The sequence below is a fragment of the Cyprinus carpio genome, chromosome A2 (assembly GCF_018340385.1).
Source record: "Cyprinus carpio isolate SPL01 chromosome A2, ASM1834038v1, whole genome shotgun sequence".
NCBI lineage: Eukaryota > Metazoa > Chordata > Actinopteri > Cypriniformes > Cyprinidae > Cyprinus > Cyprinus carpio.
In genome coordinates this window covers 5,085,934-5,111,029 of record NC_056573.1, presented here as the reverse complement: position 1 = coordinate 5,111,029, position 25,096 = coordinate 5,085,934, and the positions used below count along the sequence as shown (strand labels likewise).

General features: G+C 35.7%; 1 protein-coding gene and 1 long non-coding RNA gene across 3 annotated transcripts in view; one reads left to right on the top strand and one right to left on the bottom strand.

Moving 5' to 3' along the window:
- Nucleotides 1-685: 685 nt before the first annotated feature.
- On the bottom strand, nucleotides 686-8,949 carry LOC122147472. 2 transcript variants are annotated; one of them, XR_006161646.1, is made up of 2 exons: nucleotides 8,819-8,949; nucleotides 686-2,698 (listed from the first exon to the last, which is right to left on the bottom strand). It is a non-coding gene; the product is annotated as an uncharacterized LOC122147472 (long non-coding RNA). The 2 variants fall into 2 exon arrangements; XR_006161647.1 differs by lacking the exon at nucleotides 8,819-8,949 and adding an exon at nucleotides 8,286-8,746.
- The window catches only part of LOC109046514 (cAMP-specific 3',5'-cyclic phosphodiesterase 4B-like), a 70,298-nt gene continuing 54,071 nt past the window's right edge, over nucleotides 8,870-25,096 (top strand). The window contains exons 1-2 of the mRNA XM_042770265.1: nucleotides 8,870-9,008; nucleotides 22,249-22,350. Coding sequence (XP_042626199.1) covers nucleotides 22,309-22,350 — 42 coding nt within the window. The 5' untranslated portion in view covers nucleotides 8,870-9,008; nucleotides 22,249-22,308. The remainder of the gene's footprint in view (nucleotides 9,009-22,248; nucleotides 22,351-25,096) is intronic.

The window sequence follows — 25,096 nt, the reverse complement described above, 5'->3', positions numbered from 1 at the left end:
CAACAGCAACAGCGCATCTGTTTTCTGTCCAGATTAACCATTTCAGGTCTATTGTGTCTATACTGTACATGAAAACCATTTCTACAAAGAATGTATGTGCTGAGCAATGTAAATCAGAGAGTGGCATAATTTCAGAATTAGGTGAAACTGTCTTTTTGCAGCATTGACAAGCTTTTCACATAATTCATCATCTTTCAGTTTCCACTGGTAAATATACAACTGCTATTGTTGCATTGTGGCTAAAGTTTGAATTTGGCACTGGGCCACTTCCCAGTTTGCACATTAAGTCTCTTCCTAACAAATTTTGGGGGCAGTTTTCTGACAGTAGAAAACAATGCTTAAAGTTCATGCCATTCTCATCCTCACATCCCAATGGTACAGTGAAATTTTCTCTGAGAGTTTAACCAGATGCAGAGGTAGACCAAACAAAATTTCCACTTGATTTTGGAATTGGATCTATTTAATCCATTCTAATTACTGAATTGCCAGCCCTTTCAACTCCATTAGCTCATAATCTAATCTTTTGTTTATAAGTTAAATCGTTCAGATGACTATATGTGCCTATGTTCTTGTCGAGAGAAGATTTATCATTTTCTAATCTTCCAATGTGATCATGTATTAAAGCAAGCATTTTTCTTCATTGCTATGAGCTGAAATATGAGCAAGCATATTTTCTTCATTGCAGTTAGCTGAGTTTGTGTGTGTGTGTGTGTGTGTGTGTGTGTGTGTGTGTGTGTGTGTGTGTGTGTGTGTGTGTGTGTGTGTGTGTGTGTGTGTGTTTCAGACTTATCTGCTTGTGATGCATGGCCTTGGTGGACTTTGCTCCCGACTCCCCCTTCCTTCTCCGGCTCCTGATGTGAAAGTCTCTGTTGTCAGTCTGCCTTAGCTTTCTCTGGTCCAGCCGCAGTTTGATTGATCAAATGTGGACAGTGAAATATTCCAATGTCCCCTCTCCACCTGTAAAATCAAACATCTGGATCAATCTGAGACCGTCTTTGTCCTCTGCCTCGTCTGCATGATTTTGGTTGTGTTCACTCTGACTGAAAAGTCAGTTTTGATCCGTTGACACAGTATTTCCACTGCTTGACGATATGCCTTGCTGTCGGCATGATTCCAGTCTGCATTCTTCCTTTGGGCATTGCCCGTTGGAAAATGTGGTCTTATCTTGTGCCAGTCTGTTGCCCCCAATTTGAGCATAAGCAAATGTTTCAGTTCTTGCATGGTGGGGCTGAATTCTTGACAGAACATGTACAAATCCTTTGCAAAATTTTCTCTAGAGTCTTTGGGGTGAAGCAAGTGTGTCATAGCCTCTTTCAAGTCATTTTAGTTCCATGGTCAAGAGACCATCACAGTTCTGTTCAGCCCAGCCACTTAAATCATGGGGAAAGCTCCGATGTGCTCTCCTCATTCATTCAGTTCATCCTTGTTCAGGCTGTCCGGCTGCAGTGTCACTCTCTCATGAGCTTTAGATCTGGCACTGACTCCAGTAACTGAGCATTTCATTGCTCTTACACCGTTGCTGGTGGCAGAGCAGATGGTCTGGATGATGATGATGATGCTGTTGAAGTTGTTGCGGCGGCAAGGGCTGCGGCGCAGATGCAGTTGCGCTGTAGGATGGAGGCAGCGGTGGTGGCAGCAGTGGTGGTTGAATCTGAGTCTGCTGTGGTATTTGTCGATAGGGGTGAAGCCAGGAGTCCAGATCAAAGTCCACTTTGGCACACTGCAAATGTCTAAGGGGATAAAGAGAAGAATTCTGAGTAGTATGATCTGTTCTTTTATCTTCACATGCTACAGAACTTTAATTTTTAGTTAATTCCTAAATAGCATTGAAATGTATTTCTCTGCGTTCTGTTGTTTCACGCCTGTAATTTAATAAAAATAAAAATTCCTATGTTTCTCAAACTTGTTTTTTTTTGTTTGTTTTTCCGCTTTTTATGTTCTCTTAATTTGTTTTCACATTTTTCTAAGCTCTCTTTTACTCTGTTCAGGGCTGTTATGCTATAGGTACTGTACCTTTTCTTTTTTTTTTGGAAAACCATGATTCTAAACCCAGGGTATGACTTCCATAATTATTTTCCCATTTTTTCTTTTTCATGTCATTGTAAATTGGACTGTCCAAATCATCAAGATCTATCTTAGATTTGACATTCCCAGACCCCATTTTTCCAATCCAAGACTTTACCTGGAACGCGTCCTCTTTGCCTCACACGTAGTCGTCAATACTGTGTGGCTTCGCACTTACTCGCACAAAATCTTGCCTTATCACCCCCCTGTCTTGCTTCCTTGCAAGACGTTCCTGCTTACTCGCAGACCTATTTTCACTCACCTGCGAAACCTGGATTCACTTACTCGTGAAACGGGATGGCTCGGACTTGCATCAATGGAGGTTTTAGGCCAGTAAAGTCTGGAAATACCAGATCTTAATTTGCCAAATTAAAACCCCAATTTGTAAATTTTCAAGGTTATTGGAATTTCAAAATCAGTCTCACCGTTTGTAGCACGCGTTTTCTGATCAGTTGAGAAACCAGCAGTGAAGGTCCACAAGCCCTCAGACGTCAGTACCCCCTTCCCTGAAGCCTTTTGGGGTTTAGAGCTAAACCCTTTGTGGGTTTAGGGTGATCAGCCAATTAACGTCCTCAGGTCCCGGACGATCAGCTGTGGAATCCCGTCACTCGTCGCCAAGTTTGTCTTGGAAATTCTAATTCAATAAAAATTGGTAGAGACTGAGAATGAAAAACCAAACAGAGTTTTGTCTTTGTATTGCTTTAATTCTCTGCAGAGAATGATCTGGTTTACACACAGCTTGCGTCTGTGTGCAAAGAGATAACACATAGACTCACAGCCAACTTTTTATACTATGTAAAAAGATACATTGAAGGACAGATTAGGACCTTTGAGCTAGTCATGTTGCTCAGTGCACATCACCCCATAACACATGCACATCTCATGCACATTACATAGTGGATGTCTGGTTACTCTCAAAACTGCCTGTCCCTGGTACAGTTTCCCCTTTAATGTTGTTTTTCAACCTAAAGCAGTTATGTGCACAAGTTACATAAAAGAACTCAATGTCCCTATGGACTATATATACTACCTTGATCATTGTACGTTTAAAAAGATACTAAAATGAGATGAATACAATCAATGCAAAATTAACAAAATTAAAAATATTCCATAACAACCCCTGCTCTAAATCCTGACTGGAAACCCTCAAAGATACAATTTCTCTCTAAGAAGGAACATAGCTGAGAAGATACTACCTTTTCTAGTATTTTGACAGAAAACTTGAGATTTGAGATCAGTCTGTAATTAACTAATTCTCTAGGATCAAGTTGTGTTTTTTTTTTTTAATGAGAGGTTTAATAACAGCCAGTTTGAAAGTTTTGGGGACATATCCTAATAATATTTAGAAAGAAAAAAGTTATTTAGAAATCAAAAAAAATCTCAAGTGATCACCCTATTTATGATCAGAGACATCTTTATATCTTCAAAATCTGAAAAAATTAGTATATTAACAGACATCTTGATCTTCAAAATCTGAAAAAATTAGTAGGTGGTCTCCTTTAATATCTTAATACATTTATTTATATATATATATATCAAACCGTCATTAGTTATATTAACTATTTTTATGATAATTTTATGATGCCTTTGCAGCTCTTTTTAATCTTGAAAGCTTCAGTCCTGGCACATTTTATATTGCATGGAAAAGAGATACAGCATGAAGTCACTAAATATTGAATATTGTCACTAAATATATGTACATAACTGTCACAAATCAGGCTTCTGTGGCTCTCTCCGATCACCACTGGAGGGCACCCTCTCCTGAGTACTAACTTTCCTCGGACTCCATTTCCCATCTACCCCGTGCTTGGGACTGATTGCTGGTACAGGTGTTTGCTATCAACTCCCTATTTAAGCAGTCACCAAACGCTCAGTCATTGCGAAGTCTTGTTGTGCCCCAGCTAACATTTCTAAGCGGTCTACCCTGCTGACTACCGCTTGTGTATTATCCTGGACTGTTCTACTGATTCTGATTCTCTGCCGCCTGCCCTTGTAAATAGTTTGTTGGATTGGTTATTCTGTGCCCTGTCTGCTGCCAGCCCCGACCCATGCTCTGCCTTTGCTGACTCTACTGGATTATCTCTGTTATCCCTGACACTGTTGATTGAACTCTGTCTGTTTGATTCTGATCTTATTAAAGCTGCAAATGGATCCGCACTCCTATGACCCGTCATTACAATAACAACACACACAATTTGCCAAATACGTTATAAAAAATAAACCTCATTCAAATATATTATATTAAGTCATTTGTAAATAGAAAACGCTATTATTGCAGCTGTTCCATAAGCACCACCTGCTGGCAGAAAGTGAATTTGCATTTTTAGAATAATTTCACAAAGCTAAAGTCAGACCACTATGTATGCTTTTAAAAAAAACTTCTCATGCTCCATGTATGTAGCATCTTTGTTTGGATTGTGATTAAAATTCAGTGGTTGCCTCTAATTTCAAATGGCTACAGATTTTTTTTAAGGCCAGTTCATCCTGTAATAGAGCAAATAAACAGCTTGTTCATGTACTCTTTCATTCTTTCTTGTCTCTTGCTTAAAGAAAAAAGAAAAAAAACCTGTCCATTTGCTGACAATCAGAATCATCCATGAAATATCATGATTGGTGCATCTCTAGTTTTGTAGATAGCCTACTGATTAGTTTCCTTAAACAGGCATAACTTTGACTGAATGCTTGAATGCTGTTTTTTGTTCCAGTCAAGCCCTGATCAAGTATGTCAATGACTTTGTAAAAAACAAACAAAAACATATCTTGAGAGTCCAAAAACATTCATTGCAGGATGAAGCCTATCAGAATGCAGTTAGAATGCCTCTAAATTATCCATGTGAGTTTTTTTTTTTTATCTTCATATGATAGTTAGGTAATCTCACACAAGAATCAGCATGTGTGCATGATCGCAAATGTTAAATTAATAATATACAGCAGTTCAACCGACAAGAAGTTAATTGAGTGAGTTACATTTTAGACAAATTTAGCCTTTTTTACTGTTTTGGAAATTAAATAGTTCCAAACAAAGCCGAAACTATATTCATACAGTAGTTATTTAAACCGGTATTAGACATTTTATTATGATTTTGCATCCTTTTTTAATCTTGAAAGTTCAGTCCTGGTTTATTGTAACTGAAAAGAGTAACGGAATACTTTTTATTTACATTTTACATACTGCATATTGCTTTTAAAAGTAGACCACTTTAGACAATCATTAAAGTAGACTTCTCTATACTATAGGCAAAATCCCAGGATTAATGTATTGCAAAGAAACGGCTAAAGTTTCAAACATATTCTATACTTTAATGATGAAGGTATGAAATGAAAAACTTTCACAGAAAACCTGCCTGAAGACAGGAAAACAGAGCCGTCCTGCTGAGCCATGTCTTTCTCTAAACGCTTCTCTCGTGCTCGGGACCAAATAAATAAATGATTGGTCCACAGACACTGGCCCTAACGGCAGCGGTGCCACACGGTAATGACCTTCCCTGGGGAGTTTTGCAGTATTTTTATGCAATCAAAGTGGCCAGACTGAATGATGTAATTAAACAGCAGGAAGTGTCCGAAAGCAGATAAAAAAAAAAGTCTTGTACCATATTCATGCCTTTGATTATGAAAGATGAGAAAAAATATACCCAAAATGACATTATTTCAAATATTGATCTCTTAAAATAGGTGTAATGGCACACATTGTAATTAAAGAGGGGATTTGTGTAGCAATGCTCTGCAGGGTTGGCAAACTGACAAGCATTTGAACTACAAAAACATCATTCATAAGAGACTGCATGATGTTTATATTTTCAGAAAACATCAATGAATAAGCATAGTTGAATGCTCAGTCACATGCACTCATGCCTTCAGAAAAATAAAAATTCATTCAGGAACTAAATCTCATAAATCCTAATGCTCATAATTCCGAGACACTGGAGAGATACAGAGTAGTTCTTCTTAAAACAGTGGTTATGGGTTGGGAAAGGGCCCTCCAGTGGCCATGAATCTCTGCACCTCACAACCGTTGCCTGGAAACAGCCGCTGATTCTCTAATTTATTTAATTCATTCATTTACCACATTTTACTTTTTTTTCTTTTTTTTTTCTTTCATATTTACTTGTTATAGTTAACACTGACCTTACGTGACTTTCTTACACATTGCGGATGGTTTGGCTGCCTGTTTTTTTTCTAGTGAGTTTACTGATGTGACCTTAAATATAGTCACTTTTAATTTAATTTTAAGCTGATTACTCAAGTACATAAACAAGTTTCTTAGAAAGTTCCTTTATGAAAAGGGATGGACAGTTGTAATTGTTATAGATAGATAGATAGATAGATAGATAGATAGACAAACAGACAGACAGACAGACAGACAGACAGACAGACAGACTGGGAGTGAAACACGGCCCTGGATTTTCTCCCAAATAGGCCCACCAAAACTATAAACAGTCACTACTATCTCACAATATTATAGCAATTCTGTCGTATTTATGGAAAATAACACCACAAAACCCACGGTGACCCTGCTGACAAAAACAATAGAAACCATCACATAAATTACAAACCATCAACTTTTAACCATTTAAACCATTAAATATTGGTATCATGCAGTGTGTTTTTTGGGACATATTACATTAGGATTTAATGGTTTTAACAAAAGCCACCAACAGATGGCGACCAATTAACAATAGAGACCAACAGGCACCATTACAGTTTCCATTAAAACCAATACAATTTCATTATAACCAGTAAAACCATTACAAATTATGTGATGGTTTCTGTTTTTTTTTTTTTTTCTGTAGGAGATTGAAATAAATGTATTATTGTATGAACTAAAATACTTGAAATCTATAGAAAAAGAGCAGAATGCAAAATGTATAATATGACAATAATAAGCATAAACCTAGAATCTAGAAACCTGAAACAACAGAATTATTCTATTTGAGTATTCACATGTCTCTATCTCTCTCTCTCTCTCTCTCTCTCTCTCTCTCTCTCTGTGTGTGTGTGTGTGTGTGTCATGTTAATCAGACTTATCACCTTACATTTTCTAACTCAATAGGCATATCTATCAAATGTAACCCATTGTAGAATCGCTGCTGTCTCTTTATGAATGAATGGAATATTTATGTCAGATAATGCGAAGTAATAAATAGCAGTGAACGTTCGGACTAGGGCCGGGGTGTCCTGGGGTTTTTTATATAGTGCTCATAGGCTACATGATCTATAGCAGGGATGGGCAACTTTGATAGTGCCTAGGGCCAGCATTTTCACATCCACACACCTTTTACATTTGTCTTACTCAATTTCTTTTTTATTGAAGGAAATTAAAGTATAATTAATGTGATTTGTTTTTAAAGATTTTACCCAAATATTAAAAATAACACATAAGCTAATTCAGAAGGAAAACTTTGTTGTCAGTTGACAGCAATATCACACCAACAAATAAACATCTAAACTGCATTGTCTGTAAATTTGCAACAAACAAATGTACAGAGGTCCTATTATTTATTATTATTATTACAGAACATTCTCAAAATGACATAAGAGGACAGTAAAAAGGGCTTATTAAAAATAAATAAATAAATAGTTATTCCACATGGTACCATAAAATAACTGGGTAACTGCAGGATTTTTTAAATAAAATTTAAGAGATTTAAAGAGCTTTTAAGACCTGCACTTCACATTTCAGACTTTAAACTATTTTTAAGAAAAGGGAAGAGTCAAAAATATCAATTATAATATTAATTTAAACAATTAGGCTATTATTAATCAATTATATATATAAATTAAATAAAAATATCTTAGTGTCTTAGTTGTTTAGATTTTTATAATGCATTATAAAATATGTACATACAAAATATGTAGCAAAAACAGCAGACGGGCTTACTGAAAAAGCACATTCGTTCTCTGCCAGCAGGTGTCACTTCCGGAACTAGCAGTTTCCCCGGTAACCGCAGAACAAAGCAGCGCCTGACTTTAAAACCTGCAGTGCTCACATTTATTCAGTGAAATCATATCCTTTTGAAGTTTAATCTACATATTAATCCATATTGCAATTCTTGTCTTTCTGTCCCCAAATTTAATACCTCTTATAATTAAGAATTTCTGTATCTATTTAGAGTTTACATGGCCTTAAATTTAAACGATTTAACTTAAGACTTTTTAAGGCCCCGCGGAAACCATTTCTGTCATGCATTTGGCGAAAAGCTTTTGTTGACAATGCATTTTACCTTTGAAATTTGAGGCAAGTGCAACTCTGGCGTCCCCGTTGTTTGTGCGTAGCGGTGTGATGACGAGTTAAATAACAGATTTCCAAACACTCCAAACATATAAGTATCCCCTTGAACTTGGTGAAAAGATAATCTGTTTACCATCTTGACTGGAAAATGCTGTTTACATGGTCAGTTTTTCATTTATTATTTGCTAATAATAGTGTAACTACACTGAAGGAGCGGCTAGAAACTAGCGACCTCTCCTGGTTAGAGATAGTATTAACATCATAAACTGAAAGCAATCTTTACGTGACTTACATTTCAAGTATTTTAAAATTGATCATCCGAGTCTAAAATGATCCAGCGGGCCGTATACGGCAGTTTTCTTATAAGCAAAAATAGATTGCATTAGTGCTCCCTTTTGTCGGCTGTCAACGTCACTTTATTTGACACTTTTTCTTTGATGATGAATCAGTCAGCCTTAGATGGCCAGTCCGCCCCAATAGATAGATAGATAGATAGATAGATAGATCGGGAGGATCTCGGCTCACCATCAGTGCCGGAGTCCCAGAGAGGAGGAGGAGGATGGGGAGGAGGAGGGATGTCCCATCGCTGGTGATGGGTGACCACTTCCAATAGGATAGGAGGGGTTTACGGAAAGGTCTGTTTTATTCGCTCTCCCGCTGATTTTATTCCTTCATCGTTGACTATCATCTCGAAACGACAGCGCATGCTTATAAGGTAAGTTTGCACGCGTCTCTCGGTCTCTCGGGCTATTGTTCGTTGCATGCTACCGTGCAATAGTTGGTGCACTTCGTTGACAAAGGAGAACATTACATTGTCGTGTTCTCTTTCTAAGCATCTGACTTAAGACTTGAATCGCCCCTCGATGATCGTGACTGTGTAGGCTGATGTAAGTTGCTTAGTTGCATCCGTTAACGTGTTGGCATCGTAGCGCGCGTGTAACAGTGATCTCATATAGAGTACCGATACGATTGAATTAGGCATGATTAAATATCCGCCTAGCTGGACTAAATTAAAATCCCAGGCCAACTGAAGTTCATCTCGTTCGGTCTAATGAAGAAGTCTCGTTTGAACGAAGCGAAAGGCACGCGCAGGGAATCGTGAAGGTGTTTTCACCGGAGACGTTTTATCCTCAGAACTCCCCGTTATCATTATTTAGACCACCGTCTTGTGAATTATCTTAATTAACTTAATGAACTTTATTGTCAGATACCGTTTTCACTGTCTGCTCTAGGAAAAGTGTGAAAGCTCATCATCCATTCTCATGAATATTATTTGAGGTTTACATATTTGATGCACGCGTGCTATCAGACTAATATACTGTAGGCTACTGTGGTTGATTATAAAGGTGGTTCATTCATTCATTCCTTAATATCATCTGCATTAAATCAAGTGTAATGCCATTATTTTACGGAGGTGATGATATAATGTTCTTAAACTTTTATGTATGGTGCATTACGTTTTGTCCTGTAGATTGGCAATATATAAAAATTACTTGATTTAGCCTACCTAGTCCAGCATTAGTTTAATGTTCATTTAAAAGCGGACAACTTTATTTTTGGAAAAATTCAGTTAATGAAGTATTAGCATGAATAATAATTCCAGGTGACTCTTGGAATTTCCCCTGACTTTTTGTTTTTTTTCAGGGTGTTCAGTGCCACCTTGAAACCTATAGAAGAGCTATAGTTTTATAGGCTACATGGGGTGGCCAGGGGTAATTCAGGGAGTCCATAGACCATGACAGAAAATCAGTTTGTAACTCCAACCTGGAATAAAAAAAAAGCATAAATAATTAATAGTAATTCTGATTACTTCACACTACCCCACAGACATTCCTCCCGTAACTTCAAATGTTAGTCTCCTGGAACCTATTTCTCTTATTTCTGTCTTCTGTTTAACCAGCGGTTGGAGCAAAAGATCTAACACTAACCTAAAACTTGGCTGCAAACTTTTGAATTAGTCAGAAATAATGACAAGCTTGCAATTAAGTATATATATTATTTTCTCACTTTTTCTAAATTAAACTATACATGTTAAGGGTAAAAGTAAAAACTGATTCGTGTACCAGTTCATATTAGATCATTTTTGTATAAGAATGTTAAATCTACAGTATACATTTTATCAATATTAATGATAAAAAGAGTAATTAAATGAGTAACAATATAATAAATGCAATTTTTGCAAAATTCTCCTCTCTAGATTACATTTTTCTCGCTAGTTTATGGACACTGAATTGATTTTTCTGAGGTTTTGTGTGTTTTCAAGCTGCTGTCATTGAGACACTATACCAGTGGCATATAGGCAGAATTTTATTTGTGGGTGGGCCTGGGCAAAAGTAACTAACGGATGGAGTCAGATTCAATATTGAGGTCATTTCAGTCTTCTTTTCTAAAACTACCACATCGCCATCTCCATCCCAAACGTGCCCATTGTCAACATGTTAATAATTCATGGTTCTACAAAAACACTAAAAAGAACATTAAAACCCCAAAAATAAAATATAGGGATCACTAGGGGAACAGCTCATATGCACTTGTTGTTTATTTTGTTTTTATGCAAGATTAATGCATGAGTAACACATTTTGGTCCCCAAAACATTCTAGGATTGTTAGTTTATTGTTCTAAAAAACATAAAAAAAAGAACATTCTTACACTGTTAGAACTAAAAAAAAAATAATTATGGGATCCTTATACAGTATGTTAAGGAAAATAGCTGATATATCCTTGTTGTATATGTTTTCAGGCAAGATCAATGCAAACACAACAAAAATCAGTCCAAAAAAAAAACATAATCCTAAAAAGAATGTTCTTAGAACATTAGATATTGGTTCCACCCCCAAAATACCAAATTGCAACCGTACACTAATATTAGTGAAACATATTGTGGAAAGCATTGTTTTTACCATCTTGAGGTGAATAATTAAATAATAACCCATCCATCTGTGTGCACCCAATCAAATAATAGCTGGAGATTTTAATTGGGATGTGTTTATGAGATCTAATTTTCTGATGTTTATGTAAACATGTAAACAGCACTTATCTTAAATGACCATTCGCGCCATCATTCTATTTGATTGCTTGGTGTTACATGATGGACAGTCTGTTTCTTACATGTTATTATGTAATTCTTACATAATTGCTGAACCAATTGTGTCAAAGAAAAAAATCAAAGTAATTAAAGTAGAAAGAGAAACAAAGACTTGGCAACCCTAGAAGCTGTTTGTTTTGTAATGAGATGTTACAGTGTGTGAGTGAATTGTATGGTTCACATAGACAGCGATGTTAAATAATTATACTGAGTATTAATGAGTACACATCACATAGTGTGACATTGTGTTGCCCAGAGATTGTTTACAGCTCAGAGCAAATGATTGCTTTGCAGCCCAGTGAGAGACATCAGTTAACCTGCTTGTGATTGCCATTCCCCCACAGGATATTACTCTAAATCAGGCGCTTCAGCGGGGGCCTGTAACCTCTGCAGGGTCCATAGTGGTACTGTAAACAAATCTCAAGCTAATATTTATGAAAGAAAACAGACAGTAAAGTAAAAAATACTATGTTAAGTAAATTCTTTTTGAACTTTCTATCCACCAGTGAATCTTGGAAAAAAATATGGTTTACACAAAAATATTCAACAGCACAACTGTTTTCCACATTAATAATAATAATAAATCTTTCTTGAGCAGCAAATCAGCATATTAGACTGATCTCTGAAGGATCATGTGACACTGAAGACTTTAGTAATGACGCTGAAATTTACATTACTGAAACAGAAAACAGTTATTTTAATGGCTTTGCATTATTACAAAATAAATGAGGTACTCTTTATTTTGTCTCTTTCTTACATACAAATAAGTACCGAGTAATATTAATCAACAACTTGAACGTACTTGAGGGTTAGAATTAGGGTTTGGTTTAGGGTTAGTTGCATGTATTTATGCATAATTTACTGTCATTTACTGTTATTGCTATAGTAAGTAACGTGTAAAAATGACACTGTAAAAAAGTGTTACTAATAAATGTTTTTTTTTATTATTTTAATATATATTTTTAAATGTAACAGTCCTGTGATTCAGAGCATAATTACTCCAGTCTTCAATGTCATGTGATCCTTCAGAAATTATCTTATATGCTGATTTGTTGCTCAAGAAACATTTCTTATTATTATAATCAAAGTTTAAAAAGTTTGCTTATTATTTTTGTGAAACAGTGATACATTTTTCTCAGGATTTCAGCATTTATTTGAAACAAAAATCTTGTGTAAAATTATAAACATCTTCTTCACTGTCATTTTGATTAATTTATTGCATCTATGTTGAGTATTAATTCATTAAAGTACACATTTTTAATTTCTTATATATATATATATATATTTTTTAAAAATCTTACTGACCCCAAACTTTTGCTCTGTAATGTAATATACAGTTATATGAATGACAGAAAACTCATATTTACACTGTTTTATTATTGATCACTTTGTGTGTCTGCACACAATGTTAGTCTTTCAAAAATATGGCAACTTTTTTATTTAGCAGCCAAATGATTAGCATCTTTAAAATCTAAATCTAAAATAACAACTGGACACATAATCTCTTGGCGTATAGCTATGTTTGTTAAATAATTTGGTGGAGTTGGGCAGTGACTTTCATGTCTGAGTTCATATCATATTTTATACTACACTGTAAAAAAATGAGTTTAATTTTTACTGTAAAATATTGTAAAAATGCTAAAAAAAAAAAAAAATTACTAGGTTAACAATAAGTTCCTAACTATATACACAGAAAAAAACTGTAAAGGATCTAACCAGACATTTCACATAATTTTACAGTAAAATGCTGTTAACTGTTTTTAACAGCATTTTACTTTTTAAAAACATTTTAGTTTTTAAAAAGAAATAAAATATCAAACCAATGTACAATTTAGAGGCAAAACTCTGAACTGATATTCCCAGAATTCCCTGCATGACACTCCACATTTGAAAGTATTTTGTTTAAATAGTCATATTTCTTAGTTTTTGTTATCAGTTATGGACGTTTGGGTTTTATGTTACATCTTCTGTTGTTAAATGAATGTTTATTGCACTATTTAAGTGTCATGTGTGTTACCATGATGGTGTTTTGTGTGTGCGGGAATGACTCTGTGCACCTTCTATATGTTAGTATATACTTCAGCTTGTGGAAAAGCTTCATGCACTTTTCTCTTTTACCACCTGCATTATTATGGTGGTTGTCAGTATATGTTAAAGGTATAAAACAGATTTTAGTAGCAGTGTGCGTTGTTGAATTTGCTGGTTTGTATTCACATTTTCTTGGCTTCCCAAAGACAATTATACAAAATAACAGATCTGTGCCTCATTGTAACAAGATCCATTTTCATCCTGGAATCCATTTAACTGGCTAATAGATTTCTCCATGCTGGATGTGGACATACTTGATTAATTTATACTGTGAGAATCAGTGAGCCATGTTGACAAGTCTTGACATGTCATTGCATGTTATATGAGGTTATGGAAGCCATGTTGCTATAGTTACAGGTGTCACACGCTACATGAGAAACCTGTACTGTTGTTTTGGAACAACGTTTCAATCTCGCAGGCTTCAGTGAAACTTGCAATCTATTAGGAATGGACAAAAAACCGAGCCAGTTGTATCGTCACGCTCATTTAATTCTAGTAAGTGCTTTAGAAATTAAAAACCCTAATTCTCGTAGCTTGACTGGATGTGGAATGGTTGGCAGAACAAAAATAAATAGATCCTATTGAAGAAGTCACAAGTCTGTGAGAATCTGCATCTGTACTTTTTGCTCTCAATACATAAACTTTTGCCAGGAGACCTTATTTTATCGATCAAGTAAACAGTAACCCGTGTTTTTGGTTGGACAGGAACATCATTGTGGGCACAGCATGAGGATATAACCAAGCACTGGTTCTGGTAATAAGATTGTGGAGCTGGTGAGCACCATGGAGTCTTTGTTTGAGCTCAAATAACATATTGTGTCTGACTCAATACACAATACACATCTGTTTGTCAGGAATAAGGATGCAAGAAGTGCATTTTTGGTATCCAGCTATGGATTTTCTAAGACAAAGACAACTGTAAGTTGTGCATGTTTTGTTAACAATATTTCTCAACATGGACCAGCTTTTTCCAGAAGTTGCTCATCCACATAGACATGTCTCAAAACACTTAATTCACTTTGTTACGCATATGTAAAATGTCATAAATGCTCAAAGAGATGTTACCTGAGATTTGCATCCAGGTCACACTTTTTGTGTCATTTTACACATGTGCAGTCTACACACAGCGAGTATCTTGAAAAAACAAGTAGTTTGTGATGTTTCAATATCACATTTATCAGTACAACTGTATGTTTAAATGACTAAAAACATTGCATTATGCATGCCAGCCCAATAGTGGGCGATGTCACTTTGTAAAGAAACACTACCTGCGCACACACCTATACACTGAACACGTAATATGCATACACATGACGTCACTGTTTTCACAAATTTATGAAGATAATGGTATAGTTTTTAAAAAATCTTTTTCAAATGTGTGCATTTTCAGGGCCCCAAAACTTTGTTGGCATGTAAATGAACAGCCAAAACGCATAAAAGTTTTCCGTTTTCTGTTCATCTTTGCAGGAATGCACAAAGTAAATAGCAGTCACAGCAATGCCAGTACAACCTTAGTTACATATGGGTACAATAAGCATCATTTTCACAGTAGGCTACACAGTGGAGAAAATGGCATCTCATTGGCAATGGCACAGTCTCAATGGCACAGTGTGGACGAAAGGCCAAAATGTAGAAAAATTATCCAATTAATATGTTTCGGTACTAGGTGGTGGCTTGAGAAATATGGATATTATATTGTAAAATATAGATAATCAAATTCCCAACTCGGGGCTCCAGACTGCGGTCGCAGGTCGCACGGTCGCATTTGTGACCAAAAATATTAATTTACAAGTGAAGTTTTTGCTGAGATCACCACTGGCTACTTTAGAAATGTACATGTTATGATTTAAAAATTTGCATTTTTTTCTGATCAGTTTGCGATCACTTTTTTTATTATGTTGACGTAATGAACTGAGAAGATGCACATCAAAGTTTTAGTGGAAAAAAACTTTCAAACAGTCCTCGTTGTGATTTATTGTGCTGTGTTAGATAATTTTACCCTCCGCGTCCAATACAAAAATGTGTACTTTGTAAAAAGCGTGGGAACTGTCAATGCTAAAAATTAAATTCCTCTGTCCAGCTGTTGTTGAATTTGCAGCTATATATATATATATATATATATATATATATATATATATATATATATATATATATATATATATATATATAAATAAATTATTTTATTTATTTTTTTCGCCGTAGCACCACCTGAGCTTTCTAATGCCATTTCTACCAGTGATGCTTGATTCAACTTCCTCTATCTACATGCACAGATATCAACAGTGCAACTGAGTTGTAGGTTGACATGTTGAGGTCACAAATGGGTTCAAAATTCTGTCTACTGTGTGAGTAGGATGTGTTTCATATAAGATCTGGCAACTAGACAACCTTGGAATAATATATTGATGTGATTTTTCATATAACGAGGTAGGGCCATACAAATTACAGGAGTTTCCCAGGAGGAATAAAAAAGGGGGCGGGGGATGGGTGTGAAATATGGGAGAACGGGTGTTGACAGGTATGGCTCCAGCTGTGCAGCATGAGAGCGGAGACTTTTGCAAAGTAAAAGTGCAGAAAAGCAGTGTCTCTTTTGTGCACAACTTAAACTACAACAGGTGAAGCTGTCAGATGTGTGGACATTAACAATAATATATCGTTAACAATTTGTAGTTAGACTACTATGCCTTCTTGTTATCAAGACCTTTAGTCTAAATGCTGTGTTCTGTTAATGCGTGAGCTTCATATTATTTATAGTTTACTTGCCATCCATATAAATCAATAATCCAAGTCCAATAATCGCAATAAGCGTTGTTAGGCTTACATTTTAATAAACAATGTTTCAGCTTTAAAATTCTCACAAATTCAAAATGAAATTCATAAAATAAATGACATTTCGGTGCTCTTTAATGTGGCATGAGCAATCGCTTCAAGGCCTCAGTTCAAGCGACACATGAACCCATCACATCTTTCTCTTTACTACTAGGCCTATAGTATGAAATAAACATGAATGGACATCAAAAGGTATTTTACAAGATACAGTACATCTTACTAAAATTTGTCTCATGTAATCGCTTATTCAAGTTTTTACAAGATGGATTAAAATGCTGATAAAGATGAGACATAAACACATGACAGTATTACTGAAATGTCAAGTGTTAAAAAAAAAAAGAAATAAAACATGTTTATTATGTGGCACCTAAAAAAAATAATTTGGCACTTGTTTTGTTTCTTATAGGAGCCAATGACTCTTTTTTGTCTGGAGCCCTGCAACTTACCTGTCCAAAACTTTCCCCTGACATGATAACAGTTCATAGCTGCTGTTATAAACTTCTTTTACCTTAGAGCAATGTGCCCAACAGATTGAGTAACCCTGCCAAATTAGAGAAAGATGAGAAGAAGAAGAAAAAAACAGAAATGAGAAAGTGTGGAGCTGAAATGTAAATTGGCTAATCAAGGTTCTGCACAAGAGGCAATGCAATCATTTTTCACCTCGCGCATAAAAACTGCATGTAAGTGAGATAGAATCCATCAGAACCTCATTATTTATCTCCCCGACCTTACATTTAAAGGTGTAATTTATTTGGGTGCAAAGGCAAATAAAAGGCAAACAGTTTTATCATTGATCAAATTAGTCTGTGTGCACTATGAAACCCTGATTTTTTTCATTTGAAAAGGTAATGATGCACATGAAAGTGTAGAAAAACGGTGCCAGTTCACTTGTGGAAGGGTTGGTCAACCACTCCATATAATGTAATATAACCAGATTGTAACCATTTGGGGATTTTCTTATACTTGGCTTTAGACAAGTGGTTTTCAATTAAGGGCCCACTAGGGGGCCTGAGCAAACTTCTAAGGGGGCCTCAAAATGACTTTAATTTAAAATAAGACCTAATAACCTTTTAATTCACTCCCTTAACAACTGTCTTTGAAAAACAGGTTTCCTACAATTTTGAAAACGCTGGGTTCCGGAATTCATTTTAGGAAATAATTTTAATAATAACTTACAAACCACAAAAGGCAGACTAACGCTTTTGTTGAAACCCTCATTTTTCAACTTTTTTTTTTTAAATAATCATGTTTAACAGTGAAATTATCATTATTATACAACAAGCAAATCTTTACTGCTGACACACTCCCATGAACTGTGAATGACATAATCAAGTCAATTTCCCCCTTCACTTTGTGAAACTACTTAAATTATTGTATGTAATGAATTTTTCATAGAATATCTCAATATATATTCTATATGTTTCTTTTGTAATTTAAGTTGAATATTTACGAATATGTTTGAATAGTTATTTCCCTGATTAAATCCATTAAATACACAGTGTTGTACCTTTATCTTTTTGTCTGATTTTTAAATAGTTTTTTTTTTTTTTTTTTTTTTGCTCTAAATCAAAGTTTGTAATGTAGTGATTCACCTAATTTCTCTTTAACATAGACTGTTTTAAAATGCATGGAAGAAATGAATGGGAAAAATACTTCTGGAACCAAGGCCATTGAAAAAGTGGACGGCGCTGTTGCACTCTATTGGACAAGCTGCCTATGTTTGCATGCTCCAGAGAAGATAATCAGTCTGTGTGTTAGTGGTTGGGATTTTTCTGTGTCTTTCAGTCAGACTTATGAGTCTTTATGAGTGAGTCATTGAATCGTTCATACAACCGATTTGTTAAAAAATGCTGATTCATTCAGGAACAAAACAAAACTTTGTGAATGAGTCATTGAATTATTCACTTGATTTGTTCAAAAACACTGACCTGAATGAATTACTGTATAAAAAAAGCAGTATCACAAAATTGTGCTGCTTTTTTTTATCCAATATCTTCTTATGATAAATGACCCAAAGCATCATTGGTAATTCTAACTAGATGCTTTCAAATTAGTCATCTTTTCAACTATAAATGGCAAAAAAGTACAACACATAAGAAAGTCTTTGGGATACTCCTTTGTTTTTCTTTGTTTATTTATATACTTGAAGGAGGATGTCATGTCCGTATATCAGCTGTGCTTTTTCTCATGTGCTATTGCTTTAATAAGACTTATCTTAGTAGGAGTAGCTTCAAACCTATCAACTTGCATTGTTATTTTACATGTAATAAATCAATGGGGCTGCGGTCAGCTCACTTCTGATAGGGTGACAAACCGCAGGGGAAAAACTATGCCAAATCCACACAATCAAATGCATTAATCATGCCAAGTTAGGACAGCAAAGTAAATAGACTTATTGACTTTTTTTAAAAGGGAGTAGAAAACATTTCCCTATCTTTTGTTATTGACGTCAAATGTTTTGCATCCAATCAAACCCTATAGTGTTCAGATTCTCTTGGCAGAAGCTATATATATATTGGCTCCAGTGTTTATTCAATGTGTTACACATCTAAATCACACTTCTGTTGTGTTTATACATTTTCAGCCTATGTCATGTTAATCATTTGCAAACATCTTACCATATGAAACAGCAGCTTTACAATAAGTTAATTTGGTACTGTCATTATGTGGAACTGAACGAGACACCTTTTAAAAATGATGAATAGATGGACCAAAATTCTTCAAGTTTTTAGAAGCATGCAGGGAAAGGTACAGTGCATGCAAAATAAGTATTTCCATGCCTTAGTTAGTTAAAAACCGATGCTTGGAGAAAGTTGAGTGTTTCAGCTGGACAGGGATCTGTAAGGCAGGGACAGAGCCATCTGTTGTGGCTCAGGAACACAAAGTCATACAGCGATCCATTTAGACTTCTGATCTCAGTGCCAATGAGACATTGTTGTGGCACTGTTTGAAACTATGATTCACTGTCATCATCTGGCCAACCTAAACAAGCTTTAAAAAAATCACTGTCACTGACGGTTGGGTTGTATATTCCTTTGTGGAAATTAGAAATTAATGGGGGCTGGGGGTGCAAATGCCACTGAAATTAGTTTAAAAAATAAGGCCCCCAAAATTGAAAATTGATTCAACCTTTTTGAAAAAATTGGTTAAGTTAATGATTCAATGTAAATACTTTTAAAGTTACCAATATCCTACAGCTTTTTGGACTAAATGGACACATGTAAATGATGGTATGTTACATTTTCCAGACTGCATCAGGCACCCCATTTGACACAGAGCACCATTTGACAATTTGTTTTTCTCCATACCTGTAATAACATTAGGTAAAATAAACTAGCTAAATTAACTAGTTAACTAACTACAATTGACACGTTTGCTTAAATTTGAATTAAGGTTGACTAGCTAGCTAAGATAAACCAAACCTTGACAAACTTGCTGAAAATAGTTAAATGTTAAGCGGCTGAAAGCTAGTTAAAAATAAACTGTCCTAATTGTTCACATTTCCAGGGTTAATAGAATGTTCATTCAAAGTTATCTGGTCCATAATAATGTTATACATTGTAAAACATACTGTGCCTGTTTTACTCAATAAAATTGAGGCAACTGTTTGCATCAGCTGTTTGAATATTTGATCTTTATTTTTGTTTGTTCTATTTGACTTTACTTGTTTTCAACTTGCACTCTTCAGTAATGGCAACTCGTTTTTTTTTTTTTTTTTTTAATTTACAAACTTAAAGTTACATATATTTAATTTATAAAATGTATTTGATCTATGTTAAATATTTCTATTTTTTCTACATTATAATCAAACAGTTAACATGCTTCTCAGAACAAAACATTTATTCACTTTACAAAGTTACGACATTGCAACAATGCAAAATACAGAGTAATATTAGCACCATAGATAACACTTTAGATTAGATTAGGGAACATTCTTCAATCTTAACTAGTTTCTTATTCGCATAATGTAAAAATGTATTATTTATATATCATTCATGGGAAAAAAGAATTCCCAAAAGATTTTTGTTCTTGTTTCAGAACATTCACAAAATGTTTACAAAATAACTTTTAATAACATTTTCATTTCTTAATGGGAACATTAGCAAAACCCTCTTTGAATATATTTTTGTTAGCTGGGTTACCAGATATTAGACATTTGAAAATGCAAAATCTAAAATGGGTAACTAAATTTTAAGACATCCATGGCATACAGTGCTGAAACCCTATTGTGATTGTAAGGATTTTTATTATTATGTTTATTTCAAGATTTCTGTTGCAGAATTGATTAATGTTACTTTGTTAACATGTTTCTCAGATCATTTTTTTTTTAACCTTTAAGCAAATCCATAGGTGGGTCTGTTTCGTTTGTGCAACAGTAAAGATCTTTATACAGAATAAATACCCATTTGTAATCAGCCAAGCATTCTAAACTCAGTTCTGTTGATTAAAATTGGTGCTATTATCCTATTTCTGTGAGAAATCCAGTGTTGTTGCATCGAGCTGCTTAATTAGACATTGTTCAAACTGTGCCAAGCTTTAAAGAACTTTCCACCAAAGATTGATAGGCAATTTATTGAAACATGAGGACAGGTGCCAGCTCAGGTGCCCACACACACACACACACACACACACAAGAACACATTTGGTGTCAACGAAAAAATGCTGAACACTCAAAATGACTGTGTATTTAGTTTCCCATGTCCATTCCACACCATCTCTATGCATTTCGATGAACAATCATTACACTCTATGGAAGGATCAGTAATAGTTAACAGTTTTTTTTTCAATACCATTTGATATCGATAATTATCATGATCAATTTCTAATCATTATTTCTTTCAAGTTTAAATGCAGATTTTTGCTCAGACTTAAAAGTTGTAGAAAACAGACTGTTAATTGTGGGTTTAAACTACTCTTTATGGTCAGAACATGACAAACACTTAATGTTTTTTGAATTCCTTACATTTTTCATTTTTCCTTAACAAAATAAATATTGTAATAGAAAAAAATAATTTCTTATTTTCTTCATGTTCTAATGAGGGATATTGTTTCAAATCATCAACAGGTTTGTGTTGCCTGACTTGAATGACAGTGCAGGTAGCAATATGAATAATATTACATTTTTTGTCTCTTAGAAATGCTCATTTGAGAATACAGCTTGAGTTTACAGTAGTAGTAGCTTGAGTTTGGATGCAGATGTCAATTTATGTTAATTATCAAAAACAGTAACATCTGTAAAAATGTTAACAGCTACATTTTATATGGTGAAATGTGATTATTATGACTGTTGAGTTGAGTTTTATTAAAATTAACCACTGGTCTTCCATAGTAGCTTACATTTAGATCATGATGATAACCCCAGTTAAAACCACACATATAGCACCTCAATACCATGGTATTCTAGGTATGTGTATGAAAAGCAGCAATATATTTAGTATAATGCACAAACACTATACCTTAATCACAAAAAATAGCCTGTAATTATATTCCATTACTCCTTTAATACATTCAATGCATGTCTACATTAATAATATAATAAAATTCAATTAAAACATCCCACATTTCTGCCACAACACCATGGTGCAGTCAGTGTTACTACAGTAAAGCCACGGTAAATGCTGGTCATTTGTAGATAGAAAAACCTTCCGACTGAATCATTGAGCACAGTATTGTTTCTCCTGTTTGTCATCACTGTTTTGTCTGCCTTTAAACCAGTTTAAATCACTGAGTAATTTGTGTTCTTCGCCGAATTCAAGCGCTTCGATCGATTGTCTATAATTTGATGTTTCTTTGGTTTAACACTTTATTCTAACATTACTGAACATTACTGAAGACAAGAAATTAACAATCAAAACTGAAAAAATGGTGACTTTTAATTTGGCCCAGTAGAGGGTTTGATGAAAACATATGCTAATGTTTGTTTGTTTTTTCTCTCTCTCTCTCTGGCTACAGTTCACAGCAGAGTCCCAAGAGACAGAAGAACCTTCTGAGCTTTTGCTGTCAGCAGAGATCATGAGGAAGAGCCGGAGCGTTTTGGCAGTGACACCTAGTGATGTGAGATATTATATGAATACATGATAATGCTATGCTGTGATTTTTTTATTCTGCCCCCAATACACACAGAGGTCAATGCTATTTAGATGTTTAAAAAATCAGTTATTTTTTTCTCCTAGTTTGCCCTTTGTATGTTTTAAATATGAAACAGCCAGGTTTTCTCTGCAATAACATCTTATGTTCTTATGATTTCTAGAGAAAGAACTAAAAGAATCAACAAGCTCTAGGCAAGCATGTCTACATGAACATAAACAACCAATTAACCACACACACAAACCCACATACGCACACACAAAATATTAACAGCTATTTATGAGGGACATGGGAAAAGATGGCAGGTACCATAAAACCTTACCAGAGGAAAGAAGGACAGAGTCGAAAAAAGGGCAGTCATTCATTTGTCTTCTTGATGTTTTTAATTACCTGAACTAAAGTTGATTGTAACCAAATTAGGCCTAACATTTTACAGTCTTTGAATTCTAATTTACATAATATTAATTAAACTCTGCTCTTCAAAGGTGAAATGTGAAATTTCTCCCCTTAATATTTATTCTCCAGTTAGGATTAGCAATCAGCATAGAAACTAAGAAATGCCATTTACCCATTTTACTTCCAAAACGTGAGGTGAACTTGATTTTGTCCATTGGAATGTGGAAAGTATGTGCTATATTCCAAACATCAATGCTTGATAGGTATACTGTAAAAAATAGTGAACTATATTATCATCCTGTGAGATGAAAAAAAAAAAATTAAAAACCTTTGCAGATAACTAAGTGTATAAACAATTGTGCTATAATTGATAATGGAATAGGACTGAGTAAGATGCAGGGATGTACTAGGATGAAGGGGTAACAAATATAAGGATATTGCACATTTTTATTGCATGAGTGGGGAACATTTAACTGTTCATGAGGTAGATTGCCTGGGGGAAGAAACTGTTCTTGTGCCTGACTGTCCTGGTATTTGCGGCTCTGAAGCGCCAACCAGATGGCAAAAGTTCAATTTTCTGAGCCCTTTTCCTCACTCTGGATGTATACAGTTCTTGAAGGGTGGGCAGGGGAGTACCAATAATCCTTTCAGCAGTCCGAACCTTTCTCTGTAGTCTTCTGATGTCTGATTTTGTAGCTGAACCAAACCAGACAGATATTGAATGCACAGTACAGACTCAATGACGGCTGAGTAGAACTGTTTCAGCAGCTCCTGTGGCAGGTTAAACTTCCTCAGCTGGCGAAGGAAGTACAACCTTTGTTGGTCCTTTTTCACATTGGAGTCAATGTGATTGTCCCACTTCAGGTCCTGAGAGATGGTGGTTCCCAGGGATCTGAATGACTCCACTGCAGCCACAGTGCTGTTCATGATGGTGAGTGGGGGGAGTGCAGGGGGGTTTCTCCTGAAGGTCCACAATCATCTCCACTGTTTTGAGCGTGTTCAGCTCCAGGTTGTTAAGACTGCACCAGACAGCCAGCTGCTCAACCTCTTGTCTAGAAGCAGAGTCGTCACCGTCCTGGATGAGGCTGATGACTGTAGTGTCGTCTGCAAACTTCAGGAGCTTGAAAGAAGGGTCTTTAGAGGTGCAGTCGTTGGTGTAGAGGGAGAAGAGCAGTGGGGAGAGAACACATCCCTGAGGGGCACCAGTGTTGGTGGAGTGGCTGTTGGACATGAATTTCCCCAGTCTCACTAGCTGTTGCCTATCTGTCAGAAAGCTGGTGATCCACTTACAGATAGAGCTAGGAACAGAGAGCTGGGTCAGTTTGGTCTGGAGGACTGTTGGGATGATGGTGTTGAAAGGCGAACTAAAGTCCACAAACAGGATCCTCACATAAGTCCCTGTTTTTTCCAGATGTTGCAGGATGAAGGACCTGTTTGCTCGGTAAGTAAACTGCAGGGGGTCCAGTAAGGGTCCAGTGATGTCCTTCAGATAAGCCAGAACCAATTTTTCAAACGACTTCATGATGACAGAACTGTGAAAAGATGGGGGCCAGCTGGTCAGCACAGGTTTTCAGACAGGCTGGTGTCACGCCATCTGGGCCTGGTGCTTTTCTTCTTTTGTTCTTCCTGAAGACCTGGCGCACATTGTTTTCACTGATTTAAAGAGCAGGAGGTGTGGAGAGGGGGATTGCTGGAGGTGTTAAGGTGTCAGAATGGGTGTTGGGGGTTTCAAATCTACAAAAAAAAACATTCAGGTCTTAGCAAGTCGTTGATTAGCCTCAGTGCAGTGGGATGGTGTCTTGTAGTTAGTGATGGCTCTCAATCCACTCCACACTGAAGTTGAGTCGTTGGAAGTAAACTGGTCTTCCAACTTTTTAGCATAGGTCTTTTTAGCCGCTGTAATCTCTTTGTTCAGTGTGTTCCTGGCCTGATTGTACAAGACTCTGTCCCCATTTCTGTAGGCATCCTCTTTGGCCTGACGAAGATGTCTGAGTTTTGCTGTAAACCATGGCTTATCATTGTTGAATGTTAAATAAGTCCTGGTAGGAATGCATATATCCTCATAAAAACTAATATATGATGTTACAGTCTCGGTGAGTTCGTCCAGATCGGTGGTAGCAGCTTCAAAAACACTCCAATCAGTGAGGTCAAAACAAGCTTGTAAATCCTGCTCTGTTTCGTTGGTCCATCTCTTCAGAGTCCTTACTACAGGTTTAGCAGATTTAAGTTTCTGCTTGTAGGTCGGTATAAGATGAACCAGACAGTGATCAGACAGCCCCAAAGCTGCTCGTGGAACAGAGTGATATGCATCCTTTAT